At 42.2% G+C, this 24,832-nt stretch overlaps 1 protein-coding gene and 1 non-coding gene across 4 annotated transcripts in view; both read left to right on the top strand.

Annotated features, from left to right (window-relative positions):
* The window catches only part of DAAM1 (dishevelled associated activator of morphogenesis 1), a 182,440-nt gene that overhangs the window by 76,154 nt on the left and 81,454 nt on the right, over positions 1–24,832 (top strand). For all 3 annotated transcript variants that reach the window (XM_040226339.1, XM_040226341.1, XM_040226340.1), the window contains exon 3: positions 22,320–22,409. In XM_040226339.1, coding sequence (XP_040082273.1) covers positions 22,320–22,409 — 90 coding nt within the window. The remainder of the gene's footprint in view (positions 1–22,319; positions 22,410–24,832) is intronic.
* TRNAC-GCA lies at positions 19,653–19,724 on the top strand. The gene has a single exon. It is a non-coding gene; the product is annotated as a tRNA-Cys (tRNA).

Below are 24,832 nucleotides of genomic sequence, written 5' to 3'. Positions count from 1 at the left end.
AGCACTGAGCCTGTAGAGGAGAAAGAAAAGCGTAGCATCACTACCTCAGAGGGTTTGCCGGTGCTTAAATGGAGAGATTTAGATCTTTAGTTCTTCAAATATGCAGCCCTACTGCATCCTAAGTTGCCCTTTCTAGTTCCTCCTGTCCCAGCCTGAGATGCTTGTGTGCACAAATATTTCCTTCATCTGACACCTCCTGGGATTCCCTCACGCTTCCTGCCACTTCCAGTGTGTAGTATTAGTGTCTTTTAAAAAATTAGTCACACTGTCTCTCATGTCCTTGATCCTTGGATGAAAGACATTATTACTTAAGTAGAGTATCATTATTTAGCCTAATGATAGGATTGCAATAATAACTGTTGTGGGAAACTTTTTATAGATGCTATCATATTTTAAAATCCACTATACTGAAGTGAGAGACATATCTATGTAGGGCCCACTCATCAAGAGATATAGGTGCTCTCTGCAACTTAGCTTCTCAAGCATCTGCGAAGTAGTGTTTCTTTCCAGTCTGCATTTCAGAGGATATTATGGTATGGTCAAGGGCACTGGCATGGACATTAGGAAGACTTTGGTTCATATTACTACTCTGACTTTATTATCTGTATCAGTAGGGAAAAAGCTTATGACTTTTCTGAGCCTATATTCTGGAAAGTGGAAGGGAAAAACACTTGCTAAGTTTGATATAACATTTAAATGAGAATCGCACAAAGTGGAAATGGCCCAGTGCCTGCCCTTCCTAGGTACTCAATGAATATTACATGAGACTCTATCCTTCTTTGATCTCATCTGACATTTTGTAATGGAGTTAGTTCTAATCAGACCACTTATATTGTTCAGTAGATACTAAGGACTGCTATCATTTTATGTGTTTTACATTGTAGGCTGTGTCACTGCCCTCTAGGGATAGTAACTGTCACTCCAGCTTTGATAAACCAAAATTCACCTATAAGCTTCTCTTATGAGATAAACCAAGAAGGGCGAGTATTAATACTATGAAACTGATGTTGGAGTTCTGGCCTCCTGAGTGGATTAATGAGCTGATTACCAATGAAACTTGGTTGGGAAAAGAAAGAGGTGATGCCTGGCAGCATGTTTACAGTTGAGGATGTTGAATATTTTGCAGTGTTTCAGGAATCTCTACCCTCTCCCATTTCCACTGCATGTAGAACTCTGTTCTAGATGTTAGTGAGGAGGTTCAAAATGGAAAATTGGAACCTGCTCCCAAATTGCTGCCAGTTTCCATAGTTTAATTGAGAGGTTTAATGCACCAAGGCAAGAACCACACACACCTCTGCATAGGTTGTGTGTGACTTGTGGGATATAGGACATGATGGATGAGGAGGGTGGTCAGTGAAAACCTCTTGGCAGAGGTGAGTGGTCAGGAGGGATTGAAAGTGGAAAGAAGTGGAAGGGTTCAGCGTTAATGGCTGTCTTGGTCATCTGCAGCTAGTTTATCCTCTGATAGCAAAACCTCAGTGGCCTCTCTATTATTGATGCTGCATGTCTGCTGTGGATCAGCTGTGGTTCTGCACTGTGCCATCGTCTACTCAAGATCAAGGCCCAGGCCTGGTGGCAGAGGAAAGAGAGACATGGTGAACTTCTCAGGCTCTAAGCTTATGCTTGGAAATGACACATGTCACTTCAGCACACGTTCCTTTGGCCTACACAGATCACATTACCCCTCCCGAATTCACAGGGGCAAGGACGTGTCATCCTTCTATAGGGACTGGCACCACAAATCACATGGCCGAGCCTGAGGTAATTGGGATGGGTGGAGGGATGCCATCCTTTCCCAGGGATGGTCAGTGAATCATGATGGCTGTCATGAAAGGCAATAATGATGCATTGATGGGCTTGGCATTATTTCCCAGTTGAAGTATTTTAAAACCAAAGTCAACCAAAGGAGACGGATGTTGCTGATAGACAAAGGCCTCTTCAGTGGTAGAGAAGCTGGTGGAGAGCTAGTCCCCTCAGAGCACCCACCTCTGTGGTCCTTTCAATTATATTCTGTCAGCCTCCCCAAATGAGACCCAAGCCAGAGCCTGTGTGGTGGCAGCTCCATGTACGTCTTGAAGACAGCTCATTGTTCTGTGTTCATAAGGGAGAAAATTCCACTCTCAGCCTTATTGATGTCTTTATTCTGTGTGAAAATTGCCTACAGCTGTTAGTTGTTAAAAAACCAATGCCAAACCAGAACTTTAAGCCAAAACCATTGGAAAACAAATTATCTTGAGGTTTGTATCTGTCCTGGTGAGTGATGGATGGATTTTTGTCTACTCTTGACTTCAGGGACTTAGCCCACAAATCCATCCAACTGCCAAAGGTGTCCTGGGGCAAGGGAGGTGGGCTCAGAGCCGTTGGGAACCTCTGCCCAGGGTTCTCTTGAGTAGTCGCAGGAGCAGTTCTGCCTATGCCCATGCACAGAAGAGGATGGCCACGTGGGGAGGCGGAGCATGCTACAGTGTAGGGTAACTTCCTTTGAGATGCTTTCTGTTGGAATTTGGGCTTATTTCCTTGCCTGTAAAATGCCATAGATGGGGATAATGCCATCTTTCTGATGTGTTGGTACACACAGATTAAAAAAGACAACTTTTTTTTTTTTTTTTTTTAAAGACTGCTGCCTATTCATGGGTGCTTCATACCCCACATCCTAGTATAGCAAGAAGGATGGAAGATAATTCAGGTGTGTTCTAGGCACATCACCCCAGGCAAATATCCCAGGTTTTTCCTTTTTTTTGAAAGCTGATCTGCCTGCTGTGAGCGCACCAGTGTTGGTCCTGACTTGCAGGCCATTCTGCCTCTATCTGATGGAAAGCATCTCATCGGAACCTGTCATTGTGAGCTAGTTTCCTTTGCATCCTCTGATGAGTCACTCATTTGATGTATTTAAAAGTGATACCAAATAGGTTGCTTTCAGAATTGCTTACAGCAACCTTATCATCTCATAAATAAATCAAGCCTGGATGGGAGGTCGACCACGTGAATCTTTAAAGAATGTGGGCCCTGAGCAGTGCCTCATACTCTTAACAGTGTATAGTCGAGCTGCAAGAGCATTCCAATTTCAGGATGTAGTGGTTTCTGGAGGTCCCAGGCCCGTACTCTGTGCACACACTCCCCACCCCCCACCCCATTTTTAGTAGCAGCTTTGTGGAGATAAAATTGACATACCACATATTGGGTTGGCCAAAAAGTTCATTTGGGTTTTTCCATAAGATCTTAGAGAAAAACCTGAATGAACTTTTTGGCGAGCCCAGTAATTCACCTGTGTAAACTGTATAATTCACTGACTTTGGTATATTCACAAAATGATGCCCCCATCAGTACATTTTAGAACATTTTTCTCACCCCTAAAGCAACTCCTTTACCCATTAGTCATTACCTGTCACTTCCCTTCAACCGTACTATCCCCTGCTACTGCTAAGTCGCTTCAGTCATATCCGACTCTGTGCGACCCCGTAGACAGCAGCCCACCAGGCTCCCCCGTCCCTGGGATTCTCCAGGCAAGAACACTGGAGTGGGTTGCCATTTCCTTCTCCAATGCATGAAAGTGAAAAGTGAAAGTGAAGTCGCTCAGTCATGTCCGACTCCTAGCGACCCCATGGACTGCAGCTCACCAGGCTCCTCCATCCACGGGATTTTCCAGGCAAGAGTACTGGAGTGGGGTGCCATTGCCTTCTCCCCGGGGAGCCACTAATCTACTCTGTTTCTATGACTTTGCCTGTTCTGGTCATATTCTGTAAATAGAATCATATACTATGTGGTCCTTTGTGACTGGTTCCTTTCACTTAGCATAATCTTTTCAAGGTTTATCCAAGTTGTAACATGTATCAGTACTTCATTTCTTGTTATTGTTGAACAATATTCTGTTGTATGGACTTACCACATTTTGTTTATCCACTCGTTGTTGATGAACAGTTGGGTTGTTGCCAGTCTTCAGCTTTTATGAGTATTGCTGCTCTAAACTTTAATTTGCAAGGTTTTTTTTGGTGTGGAAATATAGTTTCAGTTCTTATAGGTGTATACCTGAGAGTGAGATTTCTGAGTCACGTATAACACTGTGTATAATTTTTGAGGAACTTCCAAGCTGCTTTCCAGGTTGCCTGCACTGCACTATTTTGCATTTCCACCAGCAGTTATGAGAGTTCTAAGTTTTCTACACCTTCACCAATTCTAGCTGTTTGCTACTGCCTTCTGATTGACCAGCTGTTTTTGAAGCTGTTCTGTTGCTCCTGGAGAGCTGAGGACGGGTAGTCTGGGAATGTGTGTGTGCATTTGCGTGAATTGCCAAATAGAAATAGTCCTCTGCCAACAATTTTTAAATGATTTGGGATATTTAAAAATAAAATACTGAGAATCAGAGCTATCTCTGCTAACCATATATTTTATGCCTTTGAGCATCAATCCTTTTTCCATATTACTGCCCCCATTTCTCCCCCTTCTCCACTTCTGCTTTGTCCTGTGTCTCAGTCACAAATCAAGAATGTAACCAATCTGAGACTCAGCACTCTTCCCAGAAAATAAGATTCAGCTAAAGTCTTTTCGACAGGGTTTTTAGGTCTTAGATTATCCCCACCAGCATGTTTGAAGAGTGCTAGGGGGCATAGCACTGTACGCAGTCCTTGTCCATGTAACTTTTTCCGTCTTAGGATTAGCAGTGGAAGATTTCCTTTGGGATAAACAGAAGAATGTGTTATTAATTGACAGATTAATTTCTTTGTGTGCGCATGTGTATGTTAATTGCCTGCTCTGTGCCAGGCCCTGAGGCCACTGGTCCTTCTTGACTTTGTGGGGCTGAAGGTCCAGCAGGGGAAACAGGCAACAGAAGACACTCTCTTATCCATTGTGACTGAGGGCTCTGAGAGGGGCCGCTCCAGCAGGACATTTTCTTGAGGAAGAATCTTTATTCCCCCTTTTTTCACAAGGTGAGAGTTAACTCAAAGGTTCCATTTCCATCACCCTTGGCTCTCTTGCTGGGAAGTAACATTCTCAGCTTTCCTTCCAACCCTTCTTTGGAAAATTCATAGCTTCATTTCTCTCCCGTATTCGAATTCTCTGCAGCTCAACCTGCTTTCAGAAAGCACACATTCTGTGACCCTTGGTGCTATAAATTTCATAGGATTGAACCCCCTTGGGGAGTTCTGAAATGGTCCAGTTATCTCCATGACTGGTGGCTATGTGTCTAACTCAGCATTGAAATCTCAGCAAGCCCATGTCTGCAGATGAAAGTTGGGCTCTCCAACCCAGCTTTCAGGAGCAAAAAGGGAGGTGTTTTTTCATCTCCCGTCTGCTTGAGCTCTTAACCTAGCTGTTACTTAATTCCATTCTTGTTGGGGAACGAGAATGCTGCTTACTACTGACACCTACCCCCAAGCCTCACAGGTACCTAGCGTGAAAGGATCTTGGAAGCATTCCTGGAAGAAGTGATATTTAGTGTAAGACTTGAAAAGAAGGAATTATGCAGGCAAAGAGGAGAGGAAAGTGTGTTACAGACAGTGAAAATAGCATGTGTAGGGCTGTGAGGTGAGAGAGAAAATGTGGGACTCAAGAAATTGAAAGTTCAGCGTAGATGGTGTGTGAAATAAGAGCCTGGGTGGATTGGGGTTCTGAGAGCCAGGAAAAAGGGATGAAGAGAGATAGTTGTGTTATTATATATTCTCAGATTCTTATTTGAACTAAAGGACAGTACCCCTGCTTTCTTACAGGTTTTCTCAATGAAATATGCTAAAGTACATCAAAACATTTTGCTATCTGGTTATATTTACAAAAATAACCCTTGTTCATTGCAGTCTCTGTGAGGTGTTAGTAAGTTTTAGCAAAATGTGTCATGTCTCCTTGGGTAGATTTGAATATGTTTTCCTTTGAGTCCCACTGTTGATGTGAGATGGCTTGTTTCAATGCATATCTCCTGTGGCTACTTGACTTGTGAAATGGAAAGAGAATTGACTATAGCCCCCTTCTGGTTTTCTGGTCAAATACATGACTCCTGAATATACCAAGAACTGATGGGCTGAGGTTATCCCACAGAATATTTCACAGCAGCGGTTATATTAGAAATGGCATCTCCTCGCAGATTCCCTCAGTTCTCTTGCCTTGTGAAACATCAGAATATACACCTGCTTTTCCTGGGTGAGGTTTTATTAGTAGATGAGAAACCAGGTTTATGATAAGTCTGGTCATGATTTTTGAAGTATCCTTGAAATCGGTTAACTGACCAGAGGAAAACTTTTCTTTTTAAGAGAGTATATCACTGTGAATTTCTAGAGAGTTGGAAATAATAAGCAATATAGACCCAAGTTTTCCTAAGCCTGACATGTTACCAATTCTATTTATACTGTTTTCTGTTAACCTGCCTTCTTTCAGATTCAGTATTTAGTCTTCCATTTATTTGACCAATGTGTCTAATATTCTGGGATAATTTGTTTTACAGTTCTGTGTGCTTGTGGGTGGGTGCTCAGTCAAATCCGACTCTGCGACCCCATGAACTGTAGCCCTCCAGGCTCCTCTGTCCACAGAAGTTTTCAGGCAAGAATACTAGATTGGGTTGCCATGTCCTACTCTAGGGGATCCTTCCAGCCCAGGGATTGAACCCGTGTCTCTTGCATCCTCTGCATTGGCAGGCGGATTCTTTACCACTAGAGCCACCTATCCTAACGCCTGTGCATTTCACCATTCTCAGTAAAAATTGTGCAAGTGTTGCTCGCAACTTAATACTCCACCCCTTGGAGGTGGTGGAAATGTGAGGGGGTGCTTCTAGGTGCTGCAGTTACTGGATGGTGCTGCTGGTGTTTGTGGCCCATCCCAAGTGGAAGTGTTCCCTCTCCCCATTGGGAGTTACTGGGTGACCCATTGTCAGGGGGAGGTTCTTCCTGTGTAACTCATTTCCAGTCCCAACTCTATCTGTGGGTTGGGGGTGGGTGGCATGGCAGTCTGACTTAAATAACTCTACTTTTAGTTTGCCAAAAGTCACTTTTTGGAATTCCCATTTTGGCATATTTACATTCTATCTTTAGATAGAAAAGGTTATGTTGGATACAAGTGGAAAACTGTCTTTAGCAACAATATACAGTTGTTGCTTTTTTTTTTTAAGAACGGATTTCCAAAAGTGCTATTTAAAAAGTTTAGTTGTGTAGCATCATTGAAGTGTTATGCCTTCCAGGAAATATAAAAAACATTTGAAAGAAACTAATTAAGAAATTCATTAATGATCACCATTTATATAATTGAAGATTGTCAACAAAAGTTAATACCTCAATGGGGAAGATAGTGTTGGTGGATAATGAGAAGATTTGTATGCTCATAAATATAATCACTTACTATAGGTCAGTTTTATTGTTATTAGGTCCTGAGGACACTTTCAACATTAGTAACCAGCATAGACTTTGAGAAATGAAGATAGTAAGATTTAGTTACTCAAGAGTTACTGAGAGGATTTAGTTGACATATCAGAATTAGATGAATTCACAGTTGAGGCAAACTGTGCCAGATGAATTCCCTTGGGAACATACATCAGTAAACTCTTCATTTTTCATTATGTTCTGAAGTCACTTTGGTATGAAAAGAGCTACAGGAATCCAAGTTAGTCTTATGATATACCAGTGTACAGATTTTGTTCTTTTTGTTGTTGTTCAGTTGCTCAGTCATGTCCAACTCTTTATGACCCCATGGACTGCAGCACACCTGCCTTCCCTGTCCTTCACTATCTCCCGGAGTTTGCTTAAACTCATTTCTATTGAGTTGATGGTGCCATCCAACCATCTTATCCTCTGTTGCCCACTTCTCCTGCCTTCAGTCTTTCCCAGCATCAGGGTCTTTTCCAGTGAGTCAGTTCCTCGCATGAGGTGGCCAAACTATTGGAGCTTCAACTTCAGCATCAGTCCTTCCAGTGAATATTCAGGACTGATTTCCTTCAGGATTGACTGGTTGGATCTCCTTGCAGTCCAAGGGACTCTCAAGAGTCTTCTCCAACACCACAGTTCAAAAGCATCAATTCTTTAGTGCTCAGCTTTCTTTATGGTCCAACTCTCACATCCATACATGACTACTGGGAAAACCATAGCTTTGACTATATGGACCTTTGTTGGCAAAGTACTGTCTCTGCTTTTTAGGTTGGTCATAGCTTTTCTTCCAGGAAGCAAGTGTCTTTTAATTTCATGGATGACGTCACCATCTGCAGTGATTTTGGAGTCCAAAAAAATAAAAGTCTCTCATTGTTTCCATTGTTCCCCCATCTATTTACCATGAAGTGATGGGACCAGATGCCATGATCTTAGTTTTTTGAATGTTGAGATTTAAGCCAGTTTGGGAAGTTATCTGTTGTTTCTTAACTGGAGTGTAAACTTTATACATTAATTGGAGTCCCCAACTTTTTTGGCACCAGGGACCAGTTTCAGGGAAGACAATTTTTCCACAGATTGGGTGGGGGGTGGAGGGTGGGATGGTTTTGGGATGATTCAAGTACATTACATATATTGTGCACTTTATTATTATTGCATCAGCTCTACTTCAGATCATCAGACATTAGATCCTGGAGATTGGGGATCTCCGGTGTAAAGGATTGCTTGGTAATTAAGCAGAGGAACTCAGACTGCACAAAGACTTCAAAGATATATCTAGAATAGTCTTAAAGTGTTCAGTTGTCTAAAAGCCAAAAATCATAGTCTAATGAAGGAATTGATATCAAAATTGTTCAATTGCCATGAGTTTAAAATTTCTTTTCAATTGACAAACTTATAAAACTCAAAAAAGAAAATTCTTTTCATGTAAAGGACATGGTTAATTGACAGAGAAGAAAAAAAATATTGAGTAGATATTCCCTTGATACTGTGGTATTTTTGAAGACATTAACTTGATGAGTTCATAAAGAAATGTTGGAACAGTATGATAATGTGCAGTATATCACAAAAGGAAGTAGGAATGTAGATATGGGCTTAAATGGGTTCAGTGCTAAAATTGCTGTGGGATAGATGTGAACTATTGCCAGTATATAGTCAGTTTAAAGATGAGCAAAAAGTGATCCTAAATCTAGAACTTTATAAACAAATTATTTAGGGCCTGAGAAGAACTGATGGTTTGTGATACAAGGGATGTTGATATAGGGGGTTTTGCTTGCTTATATGTGCTGTGTTTTTGAATTGAACTTTGCAATACATCCAAAAATCTAGTGGGATTGGCAGTAGATCTTCATTTCATGGACAGTATACATTTCTTTGAGGTCCTATCTGCTTAGAGATAGTGAGATGGTCAAGATGGTCTTCAAAGTTTTCGTCTTGTCTTCTGATTCACTAAACAAATACAGAAAAGCTTAAGATAAAACCGTAAACCTTTTTATTCCTTCTAGTCCTAAATGTATATTTTATCTCAAGACCCTTCCAAATGTCCTTTTATTCAAGATGTTAAATTTACATTTTTTACCCCACGTTCAGTTCAGTCGCTCAGTCGTGTCCGACTCTTTGCGACCCCATGAATCGCAGCACGCCAGGCCTCCCTGTCTAACACCAACTCCCGGAGTTCACTCAGATTCACGTCCATCGAGTCAGTGATGCCATCCAGCCATCTCATCCTCTGTCGTCCCCTTCTCCTCCTGCCCCCAATCCCTCCCAGCATCAAAGTCTTTTCCAATGAGTCAACTCTTCGCATGAGGTGGCCAAAGTACTGGAGTTTCAGCTTTAGCATCATTCCTTCCAAAGAAATCCCAGGACTGATCTCCTTCAGAATGGACTCGTTGGATCTCCTTGCAGTCCAAGGGACTCTCAAGAGTCTTCTCCAACACCACAGTTCAAAAGCATCAATTCTTCGGCACTCAGCCTTCTTCACAGTCCAACTCTCACATCCATACATGATTACTGGAAAAACCATAGCCTTGACTAGACGGACCTTAGTCGGCAAAGTAATGTCTCTGCTTTTGAATATGCTATCTAGGTTGATCATAACTTTTCTTCCAAGGAGTAAGCGTCTTTTAATTTCATGGCTGCAGTCACCATCTGCAGTGATTTTGGAGGTACTTTGTTATCAATCCATTTATTTCTGGGTGCTTCTTAATTTAGAGCAGGGACTGAAATGGGGATGGGGGCTCAGGGAGAGATGGAGGAAAAAAATCATGAAAACTTTATTTTATTTTAATGCAAATTCTGCAAAACCATCTCTGAACTAATAATGTTATTGAGAAAATGGTTATGAGTCCCCTTGGCCTTGATGATTTTCATTACCCTGAGTCCTAAAGAGATGTTGAGAGGTATGTATCTACTTAGCTTTTGGCTTCAATTTAAAATCTGATTATTTAACTTAATCCTCAGGCTGCCATGTGCGAATTACTCAGTCAGCAAATTGCACTACTTGCCAACTCTTTGCATGTCCCCATCCAGACCAGTATAGGTTTTAAAGACAGAGAGGATAATTTGATCTCCATAAGTGGTATGGTTTAGGTAAGCTTTCAAGTGCAATTTTGAAAATGTGTTTCAGTAATGGCTAGAACAATCTGGTAGTTTGTACAAATAAATGTACTCAAGTATATATATTGATGCACTGGGAGTCATTTAAATACCATTTGCTCTCATAAAACATATGTCACACAGCTTGCGGGAGGTGAATGCCCAATACAAGGATCATGAATTGCAATTCTAAACTGTCCTCAACTCTTTTTATCTGCTAGGCTTGAAGTCCCCCCGCTTTTCCACATGCAGTTCCTCTGGAATTTCAAAGTGTTTCTTGATTTGTGTTGTAGGAGCTCAGTACCAGTTACATCTTTTAGTTACAATTTTCTGGCTCATGGATGAAGGGAGAAAAAAAAAAAATATATATATATATATATATATAACATATATTTTAAAAAACCAAATTCCTAAAAAAGTTGAAATTTTCCACCTCTTGTCTAGTGTTAAATAAATCCACTGGAAACATTCTACAGCTGCTAGCTGTTTATTTCATTATACAATGTAATATTTAAGAACTAAACTGAACCAAATGAAGGTCACTTAGAATATATACTTGCGTTGTTTTCAGGAAAGATGGACATTTCTTGGGTATAGAAGAAAAAAGCAAGTCCTTTGCCGTCTTTTAAACAATCAGTTTAGTTTATTCACCTGTGGGCACTCACGTTAAATCCACTGTGAGCTTGCACCTTTACAACCTCAGAGAGCAGAAGGGCACAGGCATCGAATCTGGCATTTTCACTCAAGATCCCCAGGGCCTCGAGCAGTGTCTGGTCCTGAGTCTGTGGTCAGTAAATGCTTGTGGCCTGGATGAATAACTCACTAGTGAAGGTTTATACATGATATGCTCAGGAAGATTTGCATGTATGAATTAATGATGGCTGGATCATCCAACAGTTGGATTCCTATTCTGAATTATTCTTGAAGTAGTCGTGATAGGTTTGGGCTGGTTCCTGTACCCTTCCTGCATTCATGTCCACCTTTTGTCAGTCTCTCTACTCGGATGTCAGTTACCATGGGAGCACTAAGGGTAGCAGGTTAAAAGGCTGAGGGTGGTGGTGGTGTTCAGTCGTGTCCGACTCTTTGTGACCCCATGAACTGCAGCACTCCAGGTTTCCCTGTCCTTCACTATCTCCCTGAGTTTGCTCAAACTCATGTCCATTGAGTCAGTGATGCCATCCAGCCATCTCATCCTCTGTCGTCCCCTTCTCCTCCTGCCCTCAATCTTTCCCAGCATCAGGGTCTTTTCCAGTGAGTCAGTTCTTCGCATCGGGTGGCCAAAGTATTGGAGCTTCAGCATTCAGGTCTAAGAAATATTTTCCGTCCTCGGCAATCTCTCCACCCTATATTACACGGTAGAATAAGTAAATAGCTGCAGTGTGGGAGGAGACTCATTGTGCTAGATATCTTTTGACCCAGCTAAAACTTAGAAGTGCCAGCTGAGCTGCTTAGCAAGTCTAAGCAGGTGGGGAGAGGCCTGGGGGAGAGCAGTGCTGGTGTCACTGTGGAAGAGGGATGCGTGTGTAACTTGGCTTCACACTTGCCCACAGGACCTTTCTTATCTCTTACTCTACAAGCTGACTCTGTGTCTCAGGAGACAAAGTCCCTCCATTCAATCAGGAAAACACTGCTTAGAAATCCTCTCAATTAAGCCTTGTCAACAGAAGTTGTACTAGATTATAAATATAAAAACTGGAAATGTGGGTGGCTGGATTACTGTTGGGAGTTGATTTCAGCATATATTTCGAACAGGATTATTTCCTTTAGGTTACTGGAAAACTGCTGGTGATGCAGACTAATTAAAAGTTAATTAGTCTAATGAGTTTCTAGTTGAAATAACACCAAGAAGCCAAATAAGAAGCCTACAGGTTTCGCAGCAGACTTTTTCTAGCAAACTGGCTATAGTTTGCATTGCCTGCTATTCAGAGTAGGAAAGGAAATAGTGTAAAACAATTAACCGTGGGTAGTAAGAAACTAAAAATTATTTCTATTAGTCAGCCTTTGCTTGTGGGGTTTCTCAGTTATTATTTTTATATGTCGAATGAAAACACATCTGTCAGATACAGAGAACATTATTGTGTAGGTGGTGGTGAGTCATATTGTGGTATTTTGTGTAATGACTAAGAACGTTGGCAGAAATCTTACAGGCTGAAAACCTTTAAGGCTTGTTCTCTATGTGTACACATCTCTTTGGGGACTTAACACTCGCTGTTGTTTTCCATTTATGTCTGTCTTGACTGGTTAGGGACGGGTAATAATTCACTGAACACTCCTCTATTTAAACCAACAAAGGGCTTATCTAACTTTCAGGTTTCCAACCACCCCTATGAAAATAAAATACTGTTCTCAAGGTCATGGTGGTTAAATTTTAAGAGCTGTGATGGCATTTCATGACTCGTGGATGTGGTGGCTGTTTGCTGTGGGAAGGATGGATGTTCATAAATTTAATGAATTATTGCAGCTGAAAGGTACATGTTCTCCATACATTTATAGAAGTCTAATTTTGCTGCTGTTAAAGTGCCACCCTTCAGTCCTCGGTCCGCTTTGTCGGCCCTTTCTGCTTTGTGTGGTTCTTAGCACTGTGTCATGTGACTTAAGGCCTGCCCATTTGTCCCTCCAAGAGGGTTTGTCTTGTATGTGGTAGTGTTGAGTTGTAGGGTGGGAGATGAGGTTAGACGTGGGAGATGAGGGTGGATGAGGGAGAGGGCTAAGCCCAGAGAAGGCGCTGCTGCTGTTGGGTTTATGTGAGGTGAACCGGGGGCTTGCTGCCTCCTGGACATGTGGGAGACTTTTGGTGGGTGGCATCAGGATGGGTAACTTGGGCCTGTTTACTATGGGTAAATACCTGGTGGTTTTAATTTGAAGAAGAAAAGTTACCCTTGTGTGAATAATATAATGTTAAAAAATACTGTGAGCTCTGTGCCTTGAGTCAAATGGATGATTACCTTGTCAAGAACCATTTAAAAACCAAAGCCAAACAACCCCAAAACAGAAAGATACACAGAACAGTGGGTTGATTGGCAGGGTAACCCCAAGGACCTGTCTGTCTTAGCTCTCCCGCTCTTCGTGTTTTTAATCTCTGTTTCCCCCAGCATTCAACATGTGTCTTCCTACTTCTGTGTGATATAGAGTTAGCTTAACTCATTAGAAATAGAAATCCTGAATTCCTTCATTAGCGATTTCTCTTGTTAGCTGAAAACTCACTTGTTGTTGGCTCACTGAAATCTATTGACTTGGTAGATGTTCAAAAAATAGGTCCTTTAAATATCGCATTGAAGGTATTATAAATAATTCCGTATTTTAGCCTCACTCACATCTCTGAAAAGAGCTTTTCAACTCATTCAAAACCCTTATTGTATATTATTTCAAAATTCCTTCCTTTGCTTTATCTAGTGAATCAATCCATTTCCTTAGATTTATTTGCGCTGTGCCAATTGTTTTCTGATTTATATAGATTTCTCTATAGAGTTGCCTGCCTACTCTAGAGTGTAGAACTGGTGGGGTTTCTTTGTGCAGAATCTTTCCAAGTGGAGTTTATAACATGCTTTGTGAGAGATGAAGCCAGAATTTTAGTTCCCACAGCTGGACCTCCTTCAGTGCTCTTTTCTTCTTAATAAAAAAATGTCTAATTATTATGTTTTCTCCAAGATAATAAAAAATATAGGAAATAAGTGTTTTATAAAGATATGAAAAACATAATTGGTATCTTCCCACAGAAGAAAAGCCTTTGTTGGTTTCCATTTTTAAGAACTTGCACTTTCTGTGGAGAAAAATGATGCTTGGTGCAGATGTTTCTTTACCATTCACTAAATCATTTTCCTTTAACTTTTAAAGCCCTATCCAAGAAAGAGTAATATGGAAAAAAAAAAATTCTTTGGCCAATGAAAGGAGCTAGGCCATCTCAATCTAAGGTATAGTAACAGGAACTAAATTTATTCTATTTATCTTTGGATTAATTGCCAGCCCTCAAAACAATATCTGACATAGCCAGATTGCAAAAACTGCGGGTGGGGGAGGTAAGGTGAGAGGTTAGAAGGTGATCTAGAAGCAACCGGGATGCTTCTTGGGGTTGTGCTAAATACATTTGTTTGTTAATCTTAGTGAAAAAGATTGAGGGCAAGAGGAAATGAAAAAGGGGGGCGACAAAGGATGAGATGGTTGGATGGCATCACTGACTCAATGGACTTGAGTTTGAGCAAACTCTGGGAGATAGTGAAGGAGGGGAAGCCTGGAGTGCTGTAGTCCATGGGGTCACAAATAGTTGGATAGGACTTAGCAATTGAACAAGTGAAAAACTTGACTGTTAACCCACAGAAGGCCAGTACTCTTCCCTAGATCACTACTCAGGAGAAACAAAAAACACTGAAAAGTTTCTTCAGGACTTAAATTGTTAATATTAACCTATCATCTAATTTAATCTTAAGGGACATTGGGAGAAACATTGCCCATCTCTTGGTCTAAATGGAATGCATATTATTGGAGTCTACATAATTTTCAAGGGAAGGACAAGAATATTTCATGGAAGTGCTCATGGTTTCAAACAGAAACTGTATCTAAAGTTGTAACATTTCTCAGATTGAACCAATTACTTTAAAGAGGTTCACTTTTTCCCTTTCCTGCCTCTTCATACATTTTTCCCCAATGTTTCTTTTCTAAATAGATTCCTTGTTTTAGTTAACTGTTCAACCAGAATGATCTTTCCTTACTATGTACACACAGTACATACCCTATTTTCTCTATTCTGAAATTTTTTGTTTTCCTGGGCCTCCATCAACCAGGCTTGGTTTTTTTTTTTTAAAGAACTTTATTGAGATATAACTGACATGCTGTAGAATTGACCCCTTGTAAGTGTAAAGTTCAGTGCATTTTAGTAAATTTATATAGTTTTGCAGTCATCACCACAATCCAGCTCTAGAATAATTCCATCACCTTATCTCCTCTTGGGTCCATTTGCAGTTAATCTCTGTTGCTACCTCTAGCCCCAAGCAACCACTGACCTGCTTTCTGCTTCTGTAGATTGACTTTTTTTTTCTTTAAAAATTCATGTAAAGAGACACTATCTGAGATGCTGTGATCCTAATTGTTTTGTTTTCCATGATTGCCTCTTTCAGTATTTGAATTATCAAAGTGAAAAGTCTTTTATAATATTACTTTGAAGTAATTTTATAGCTTTGAAGAAACTAATGTATGAGATGATTTCAAATTAGTTTATACTCTGTTCTTTTTCCTCCTTTTGTCAATTGTGCTTTCATTCCCCAACTTGCCCAGCAGTGTATCTAAATGAGTGCAGGTAGCTGGAAAAGAAAGTAGCCAAAAGCAGTCCATGCATTTTGTAACCAGAGAACGACCTCAGGAGTAGTGTCTGTGAAATAGGGTATAGATTCAAACATAGGAGGTAAAGCTAAAGCTAGCAGCTTCCATAAGAAACCAGAGAGTTTTGTTTTGTTTTATCTGGAGCTTGCAAAAATTTCTTACAGAAAATAAAAAACACTAACTTTAATAAAAGAAAAAATATTATGAAGTTATAGTTCATGAAAAACACTTAGTGATCAAAATAGACTTAACAAAATGAAAAGGCACAGGTGAAGCAAAATACTAGCAGTACATACCTCTGCCAAAGGACATGTTTTGCAACAATAAGACAGGCAATTCATAAGTGGGCAAAAGATTTGAATAGATATCTCAAAAAAGAATACATGTGAATGTCATGTGATCTTGTGAAAAGGCATACTCAGCATCAGGTGTCATCAGGAAAATGCAGATTACAACTGCACTGAGGTACCACTTCACATAAGCTGTGCTGTCACTTCTGTGGCATCTGACTCTATGTGACCCCATGGACTATAGCCCACCAGGCTCCTCTGTCCATGGGATTCTCCAGGCAAGAATACTGGAGTGGGTAACCATTCCCTTCTTCAGGGGATCTTCCTGACTCAGGAATCTAACCTGCATCTCTTATGTCTCCTGCGTTTGCAAGTAGGTTCTTTACCACTTGCACTACCTGGAGAGCCCTGCTGCTGCTGCTGCTAAGTCGCTTCCGTCGTGTCCAACTCTGTGCGACCCCATAGACGGCAGCCCACCAGGCTCCCCCATCCCTGGGATTCTCCAGGCAAGAACACTGGAGTGGGTTGCCATTTCCTTCTCCAGTGCGTGAAAGTGAAGTTGCTCAGTCATGTCCGACTCTTAGCGATCCCATGGGCTGCAGCCTACCAGGCTCCTCCGTCCATGGGATTTTCCAGGCAAGAGTACTGGAGTGGGGTGCCATTGCCTTCTCCGTGGAAAGCCCTAGGATGACTAAAATTTTAAAGATACAGTACCAAATGTTTGTGAGGGTGTAGAGTAACCAAAACTGCTATATGTTGCTGGTGGGAGAATAAAATGGTACAACCAATTTCTGAAGCTTAAAGTGCAAAAAACTTCAACGTATACCTTTGCCAAAACACGAAAATTGTTTACTTAAGAGTGTACCTTTACTCTGCGTACATGCCTGCTAAGTTGCTTCCGACTCTTTGCGACCCTATGGACTGTAGCACATCGGGCTACAGTCTCTTATGTCTCCTGCAGTGGCAGGCGAGTTCTTTACCATTAGTGCCACCATCTTATGCAAAAAAAAAAAATAAGGGAGGATGGGTTTGAATTATTGAAATGCATTGATCTTCGCTATGTCCCATAATAACCCCTCTCCCTCTTTTTCAGATACCTCACCACTAAGGTGAGGACCTTAGTTTTTTCTTCAGTCTAACTATATATCAGATATTGTTTTGGGTCCTGGCAACTAATGCAAAGATAAAGAGAAGAGATTTCATTCCTGCATCTGGAGATGAGTCTAGGAAGGGAGTCAGACATGCCAATGTGATTGTGATTAATGCAAGTGTGATAACTGTGGCAATGTGATTAATGCCAAAAGGTTAGGAGAGCAGAGAAGGGTACCCCCATCCCCCAGGGTAAGTGAGGTAGGCTGCCTGGGGGACAACTGATCCCTTGTAAAAGCTTAGATACCTTGTAAAAGCCAGAATACTGGAGTAGGTAACCTTTCCCTTCTCTAGGGGATCTACCCAATCCAGGGATCGAACCCAGGTCTCCCACATTGCAGGCGGATTCTTCACCAGCTGAGCCGCAAGGGAAGCTCAAGAATACTGTAGGGTAGCCTTTCCCTTCTCCAGAGGATTTTCTGACCCAGGAATGTAACCGGGGTCTCCTGCATTGCAGGCGGATTCTTTACCAGCTGAACTATCAGGGAGGCCCCCAAAGCTTAGATAAATGAGACTCATTCTTAGACATGGTGGGAAGGGCTCTTTGGAAAAAGGTTTCAGAAATGGGCAACTTGTGATCCCAAGTGCTGAAAGTTGGCTGCTGGGGGAGGAGGAGGAGGAGGTGAGGTGGGGCAAGTCAGCAAAGGCCATATCATGAAGGGCCCTACCTACCAGCTAAGGAATTTGGACTATATCCTGAGAAGAAGAGGAATTGTTGAAGCCTTCTATCATCTTGTCTTCCTAACTGGAATCTAAATTCCATGCGATTGGGGTCTGTTATTCATCTTTGCATCCTTTGTAATGTCTGGCCATGGTCCTAGAATGGATAGGACATGGAGTAGGTGTTGATTGATCTGTAAGGCTGTGTGATAGTCTCTTCCAGTCTTGCAGGCTTGTTTCAAGCCATATTATTAAACTGGAGTGAGTCAGAGCAAAGAAACTTTTGGAATGGAGGGGTGGGGGTCTCATTACACTCTGGGCATTGTGCCTAGGCACTCCCAATTATTATTTAATCCATGTCACCCCTCCTCACTCAGATTTGCCAGTGACCTCTGATTGCTCTTATGATAAAGACCAAAGTTTACAGTGGCCTGTCTACAAGGCTGCTGTTCACTGTCTGTGGTGCTTTTGACCTATTTAATTTCTATTCATTTCTCAGGTCTCACCTCGATCACAGCCTTCCCTGCCCCATGACTCCCCGTAGCAAATGGGCTCTGGCAGCTCAACTCTGTGTGCTCGTCCTTGGGATCCTGTGATTATTTGATTTCTATTCTGCCTCTTCAAGTGTATGAACTCTGTGATACCTTTCTATTCCCTGCACCTACAATGCCTAAATTTAGTGGATGCTTGAATTTTACATAATCCATAACAACCAGACCTGGAACTCAGGGGTATCTGACAACAAAGTCTCCCTCTTTGTGCAGACAGACACTCAGCAGGCCCAGTGGGCCGCCAGTGCAGCTCAAGGGTGCATTTTTCCTACTGACGTCAGTGTCATGGTTCTACCCACCTGTTGAGTGATCAACAGAATGAACAGGCTAGTGGTTAAGGACATGGGATCTGGAACCAGACAGTCTAGCCTCAAGTTCCTCCTCCACCATTTACTAGCTGTCTTACCTTGAACAGGCTATTGAATCTGTCTGATTCAGTTTCCTGGAAAGTGGGATAATACTACCCAGTTTATAGGATTATTGTGAGGCTAAACTAAATTAATCCATGAAAAACATTGCTACTAAGCACAGAGAAAGTGCTCAGTAATTGTTGGCTGTTACCATTACCACTGTCCATGTATTCCTTCCTGTTGTCTTACTGTAATCCCAAATTACATCCAGAGGGCCTATGTGTGTGCATGCTCAGTTGGGTCTTACTCCGTGTGGCCCCATGGCCTGTAGCCTGCCAGGCTCCTCTGTCCATGGGATTTCCCAGGCAAGAATACTGGAGTGGGTTGCCATTTCCTCCTCCAGGGGATCCACCCGACCCAGGGATCAAACCCCCATCTCCTGCATTGGCAGGCAGTTTCTTTACCTGGTGAGTCACCTGGGAAGCCTAGAGGGCCTATAGCAATTTTTAATTATTTTATGGAAATTCTCTCCTTGCATGAAGCCATCTGCTCTAAAGTTCTAATTCACCCATGTCCTCTCAATTCAAAATCGGTCATTTGTGTCTCAGCAGAAGCAGTTTTCTAACTCTAACAGCAAAATATAGTAATACTAATACTTTTTGCTGTGAATTTTGAGGTTTTTAAGATTCACATGTTTCTTCACACCTCTGCTCGGTTAGGAAAAACAGTAGTGCAGCGTAGTAAAGGATACAATGTTAATAGCACTGTTCTCTCACAAATCAGGGCTTCTCATGTAGCTCAGCTGGTAAAGAATCCACCTGCAATGTCGGAGACCCCAGTTTGATTCCTAGGTCGGGCAGATCCCCTGGAAAAGGGATAGGCTACCCACCCCAGTATTCTTGACCTACTTCCCTGGTGGCTTAGACGGTAAAGCATCTGTCTGCAATGCAGGAGACCCAGGTTCAATCCCTGGGTAGGGAAGATCCCCTGGAGAAGGAAATGGCAATCCACTCCAGTACTATTGCCTGGAAAATCCCATGGACAGAGGAGCCTGGTAGGCTACAGTCCATGGGGTCGCAAGAGATGGTCGCAAGAGAGTTTCTGTTGTGGTTCAGCTGGTAAAGTATCCGCCTCCAGTGTGGGAGACCTGGGTTCAATCCCTGGTTTGGGAAGATCCCCTGGAGAAGAGAATGGCTACCCACTCTTGTATTCTGACGTGCTGAATTCCATGGACTGTATGAGGTCTCAAAGAGTCGGACATGACTGAGCAAGTTTCACTTTTCTCTCACAAATCACAACCCCTTTCCCCAAACTAACCACCATATTTTTGAGCTATTTGAATAACTGACCTGACTCCACAATCCCACCCCAAGGAAACCCTAATTGTTGGGAAGTGCTTTATGTCGCCGTATCCCCCTATTCATCAGTAGATGAGAACAGGTATAACTTACAGGAAATTTAAAAAGGAAGAAAGGGAAAAATAATAATTTCACATATGTAACAGTTGCATAACAAAATTTTAACATTTTTAACATGTTCCCTTATAATGGAATTTTCTGTAAATATTTTTTATTCCTTCCTTGGTTTTACATTGTTGAAATTCTTAACTAGTTTCTAGTGGTTAGTGTCTGAGTGTGTGTTTTAGTGACTTAACTGCTTACCTTGCCCTTAAAATAGCTCCTGGTTTGTATTAAAAGATGAGAGAACTAACCACAGTACATTTGCCCCTCCCTGTGCCAGACATTACTACCTGCTGAGTTGATGTTGCAAATCTTCACAGAGCCCTGAAATGACAGGCCCATCCTGGAGATGAGGAAACAAAGGCTTAATGAGATGAAAATTTTCCTAGGCAGCTGGCATGTATCAGACTTTGTGTGTCTAGGCCCTGGGGGTGCAGGGGTTAACAAGATCAGGGCATAAGGGATAACGAGAAATAAGCCTGGCAATTAAGTTGGGGTTATAAATGGAAGACCTCAAAAGACTGGCTGAGGGATGTATAATTAATCTTGCAGGTAGTGCGGAACTACTGACATTTTGTACTTCCTCCCACTTTCTCAGTCCTCAACACTGGGCAATCAGTGATGTAAGGAACCTTCCAGGTGATTCCATCGCTCACTCGTCTGAGGACCACTGGTGTAACGCATCAGTGGCCATGATGTGGAAAGTAAAGGCGAGAAGGAACTGGGGGAGGCTGGTGCCAGAGCCAAGGCAGAGGTGATTAGGGCATAAGTTTGGGTGGCTTCACTGGAAACAAAACAAAGGGAAAATGTGAGCTTTTCTTCAAGGAAGAAATGATAGCACTTGATGACCCAGCAGAGGCAGAACTGCAAGATGGGAGGCCCACGAGTGGTAGAGCTGCATTATACGCCTCAGTTGGCTGAACCTTATTATTGTGCCTTAATTTATAGTAATTTAATATGTCTCACACCCATCAATCTGCCGCTCTTAACTAGATTCAACTTCCCTATAGGAATAAAATTGTACCAGATGCTCAATACAAATAATAATGTTGACCATGGAATGAGTTATTAAATGCCAAGAACTGTTCCCTACGCACTTTATAGTCATTATCTCATTGTTGTTCATTAGTTATAGATGTTCATAAATTGCCTTCCCTCAGTGTTCAATCTAAGCTGCACACCACTATAAAATTAATGTTTCCAGACACTGATCTGAGAGACTGAGAGTCTGGGTTCAGGAGTCAGACAGCTCTAGGCTTAAACTCCAAGCCCCATCATTTACTAGGCATATGTGGTCTTTGAGCAGGTTACTTACCCAACCTTCTGCCAAAACTTCCCCCAGCTGTATTACAACAAGTATTATTAATACAAGGTGGGTGTGATCATGAGTGGAACTCTCAGGGTTATTGTGAGAGCTAAATGAGAAAATTATTGCACAGTGCCTGACATTTGAAGTACTGAATAAATATTGGTGATACAGATGTCACTCCCTTTCTCAGAACCTTCACTGGCTCTTCTTTGTCAAGAAAATAAACTCCTTAATCTGGCCTTGAAGATTGTCCACAGAGTCACTCCTTACTCCCCCAGCCTTTTATCTGATGGTTCTTTGCATAAACCCAGTGCTTCAGCTAAGCTGGTCAGTGTCCCCTAGATGCTCTAATTCACTACCACACCCCAGCCCTTGGTCCTCTTCTTCCGCCCGTCTCATCGTGCCCCTCAGGGCCCATCGCAGTTGTCAGTGTTTGTAGAGCCATCCTTACCAGTCCTTCATCTGTAAAATGAGTAAATCCTTCCAAACTGTGGAGCTTTAAAGACCTTTAATGTTCGGTGGACCCTCTGCAGCAGTACACGTTGGCCCAGGACAACTCTGTCCGTGCCCAGCCTGCTTTCCCCACCCTTCGGTAAGTGTAGGGCTGTGCTGGGTGCCCAGCCCAAGGCCAGGGACCTGCTTTCTTAAGGCTGGTGACAGACACTGGCACTTAGAGCTTCTTGGTCTTTCCTGAGTTCATTTGAATATGTGTTGGCTTTGTTTTCTCACTCCGGTGATGCTGATAAAACTTCCCTTATAGGAATAACAATTAATTTGTAAAATAATTATTATTATTTGTCTTCTCAGGATGAGCTTGACCTCACAGACAAACACAGGGAAGCCATGTTTGCACTTCCAGCAGAGAAAAAATGGCAGATATACTGTAGCAAGAAAAAGGTAAGATATTCATGATGATTATGGTTAACTGGAAAGTTATCATTGTTTTGATGCCCTTTGCTCTCCCATTTTACCACCAGACTTCGGGCGGTTCTTTATAATGTAAAAACCAGATCGAATGTGCCCAGCTGTGGCCTTAACACTACATGTGGTAAAAGGGCTAGCTCCTTGGGTGTTGATTTTATCAACACTTCATTGCAACCCCCTCACCTCACACCATTATTCATAACCTTGTGTATGAGACCCCTAAATAACATCTGCTTACAGAAGGTTGAAGTGTTTTTCCAAAACTTGCCCTGTACATGAAAGTTTGTATGTAGGTAGGTGAGGACCAGCATTGTGGTTTCACAGCTGTAGTTTTCCCCGCTCTCTGTGACTACCTTCAAACAACTTTCCATTTGGCCATCTCTAAGATGTGGCCTTGTCCTCGTGGTGTGAAGTGGCTCTCCATCCATTTCACATTCCAAACTGGGGCTGGAGTAAAGGGGAAGGCGCAGCTCCCTACCCCCGCTCTTAGGGCCACATTGGGAGTCCCAGACCTGAGTTCCCTCACATCCCGCTGTTAGCTACATGGCCACACACCCCCTGCCAGGAATGCTGTCTTATTCTGGGTGGTCATCCACACATAAAAGCTGGGGATTCTGGTACCTTTGGAGGAGGAGAGAAAGGAATTCATGGGGTAGAGAAAGTACTTAACTCTCTTCCCTAGCCTCCATGGCACTAGGCACCACCCATGGACTATATCTCCCACAGTAAAGCTCACTCTGCCATCTTTCAAACCCGGTGGCAGATTCTGTGACTGTTCTCTCACCCATTTTTGGAACCATTTGTGTTCATGGCCAGCTTTTGCCACTTTCCCATCTGTTCTAGGGGAGACTTACATCAAGACAGGGAAGCAGGAAGGGCAGGGTTGGTTCCTAAGGGAAATGCTACCTCTCTAACCAGAGTGGGTGCTGGATTACTCACCTCTGGGACAAACTATAACAATCCAGTATCTTGAGAAGATACAGTATTAGCCAGGGAAACCTTTCCTTAGTGGATTAGGATGCATTTGGGGACCTCCATTTGCCCCCATGGTTCCCACCCCCCGACACCCCTCCACCCCACCACGCTTCCCTCCTGGAAGCGTCTCTCTAGCAGTGAACCTTCCTGTATTCCTCTCCTGCCAGGCTTTATAACCCTTGTAATACCAGCATCTGATACCTGGAAGTAAAGGTATGATGAATTAACCACTGTGTTGTTTGCTTATACCTACCTCTCAAACAAACTAAAGCACATTTAATTTTCCATGTGAGCTATTGTAATTGATAAAACTACATGTGGGATTTTGTTCCAGGGGTCTTTGCTGAGAGATGTGTCCAACTGTAGCCTCTTAAGATGACTTCTGAGCCACTTAGATCATGTCAAGCATTAAGGGTTCCTAATGCAGTGGTAACCAGTAAGATGTGTTTGTGAATGAGTATGTCCTCTTCTTTCTGTGAACATCTTACCAATGGGAAGACCTCTCTTCTGTCAAACTGATGGGTCATCGCTCAGGAAAGAGATTTTAAATGGAAAGAATTTTAAAATTAAAATGTGCTCTGTTCTGATAGTAATAGTGTTGAATGGTCTTGAAAACAAGAGAACTTTTCAGGCAGCTGCCTTCAAGACCTGGCCCCTACAACTGAGAAAGAAAAATCCTGAAGTGCCTGAGTACACAGAGGACATTGTCTATTTTGGCTCAAACGAGCACAGATTTTTTTTCTCAAAATTAGGAAGCAACGTGAAATGGAGATTGAGAATATGCATTAGAGAAGAGGAAGGGGCAGGAGAATGGGAGCAGCTCACCGAAGGGAAAGTTTTCTTCTTTCCCAGATTTTATTACACCCTTGACGGCAATTGAAAGTTAATCATGGAAACTACTGCCCCTTAGATTAGAAACGGCAAGCCCTGGAGGATAGAAACGACCTCGGCCTCACAGCTGCTGCTCATTTTTCAATTTCCTGGCCTATCAAATCCTCTTTCAGAGCTTGTCTCCTAAGTGCGTGGTGGGGTTGGCTTTTTGTAGGCGAGTGGATGTAGATGTGGCCACTGGCCTCGGAATCCCATTTCCTGACGGATGGGTTATTCCTGCGAGTACCTGGCCCAATTGTGCAGATCTTTGGGAAAGCAGTTTTCCGGCTAGCTTCATTCCAGCAGCTTGGATTCCCTTTATGACTTAGCAATAGTGTGACTGAGTGGAAAAGCCATCTTAACTCTTTGGGGAATCCTGGGAGTTTATAGATCTACCTCACTTTAAAATGGCTTGACTGAGGATTTTATTGATTGGAGCTTCTCAGACTGTTAAAACTATACTGTGCTTTGGGTCTACAACTGACCTTTGGGGACCCTGTAATAAATAGAGAAATAACACAATAAGAGAACACAAAACTCTTTGCATGAAA

Source organism: Oryx dammah, unplaced genomic scaffold (genome assembly GCF_014754425.2).
Source record: "Oryx dammah isolate SB20612 unplaced genomic scaffold, SCBI_Odam_1.1 HiC_scaffold_26, whole genome shotgun sequence".
Taxonomy (NCBI): domain Eukaryota; kingdom Metazoa; phylum Chordata; class Mammalia; order Artiodactyla; family Bovidae; genus Oryx; species Oryx dammah.
The sequence above is the reverse complement of the archived record's forward strand: the minus strand, read 5'-3'. Positions and strand labels throughout refer to the sequence as shown.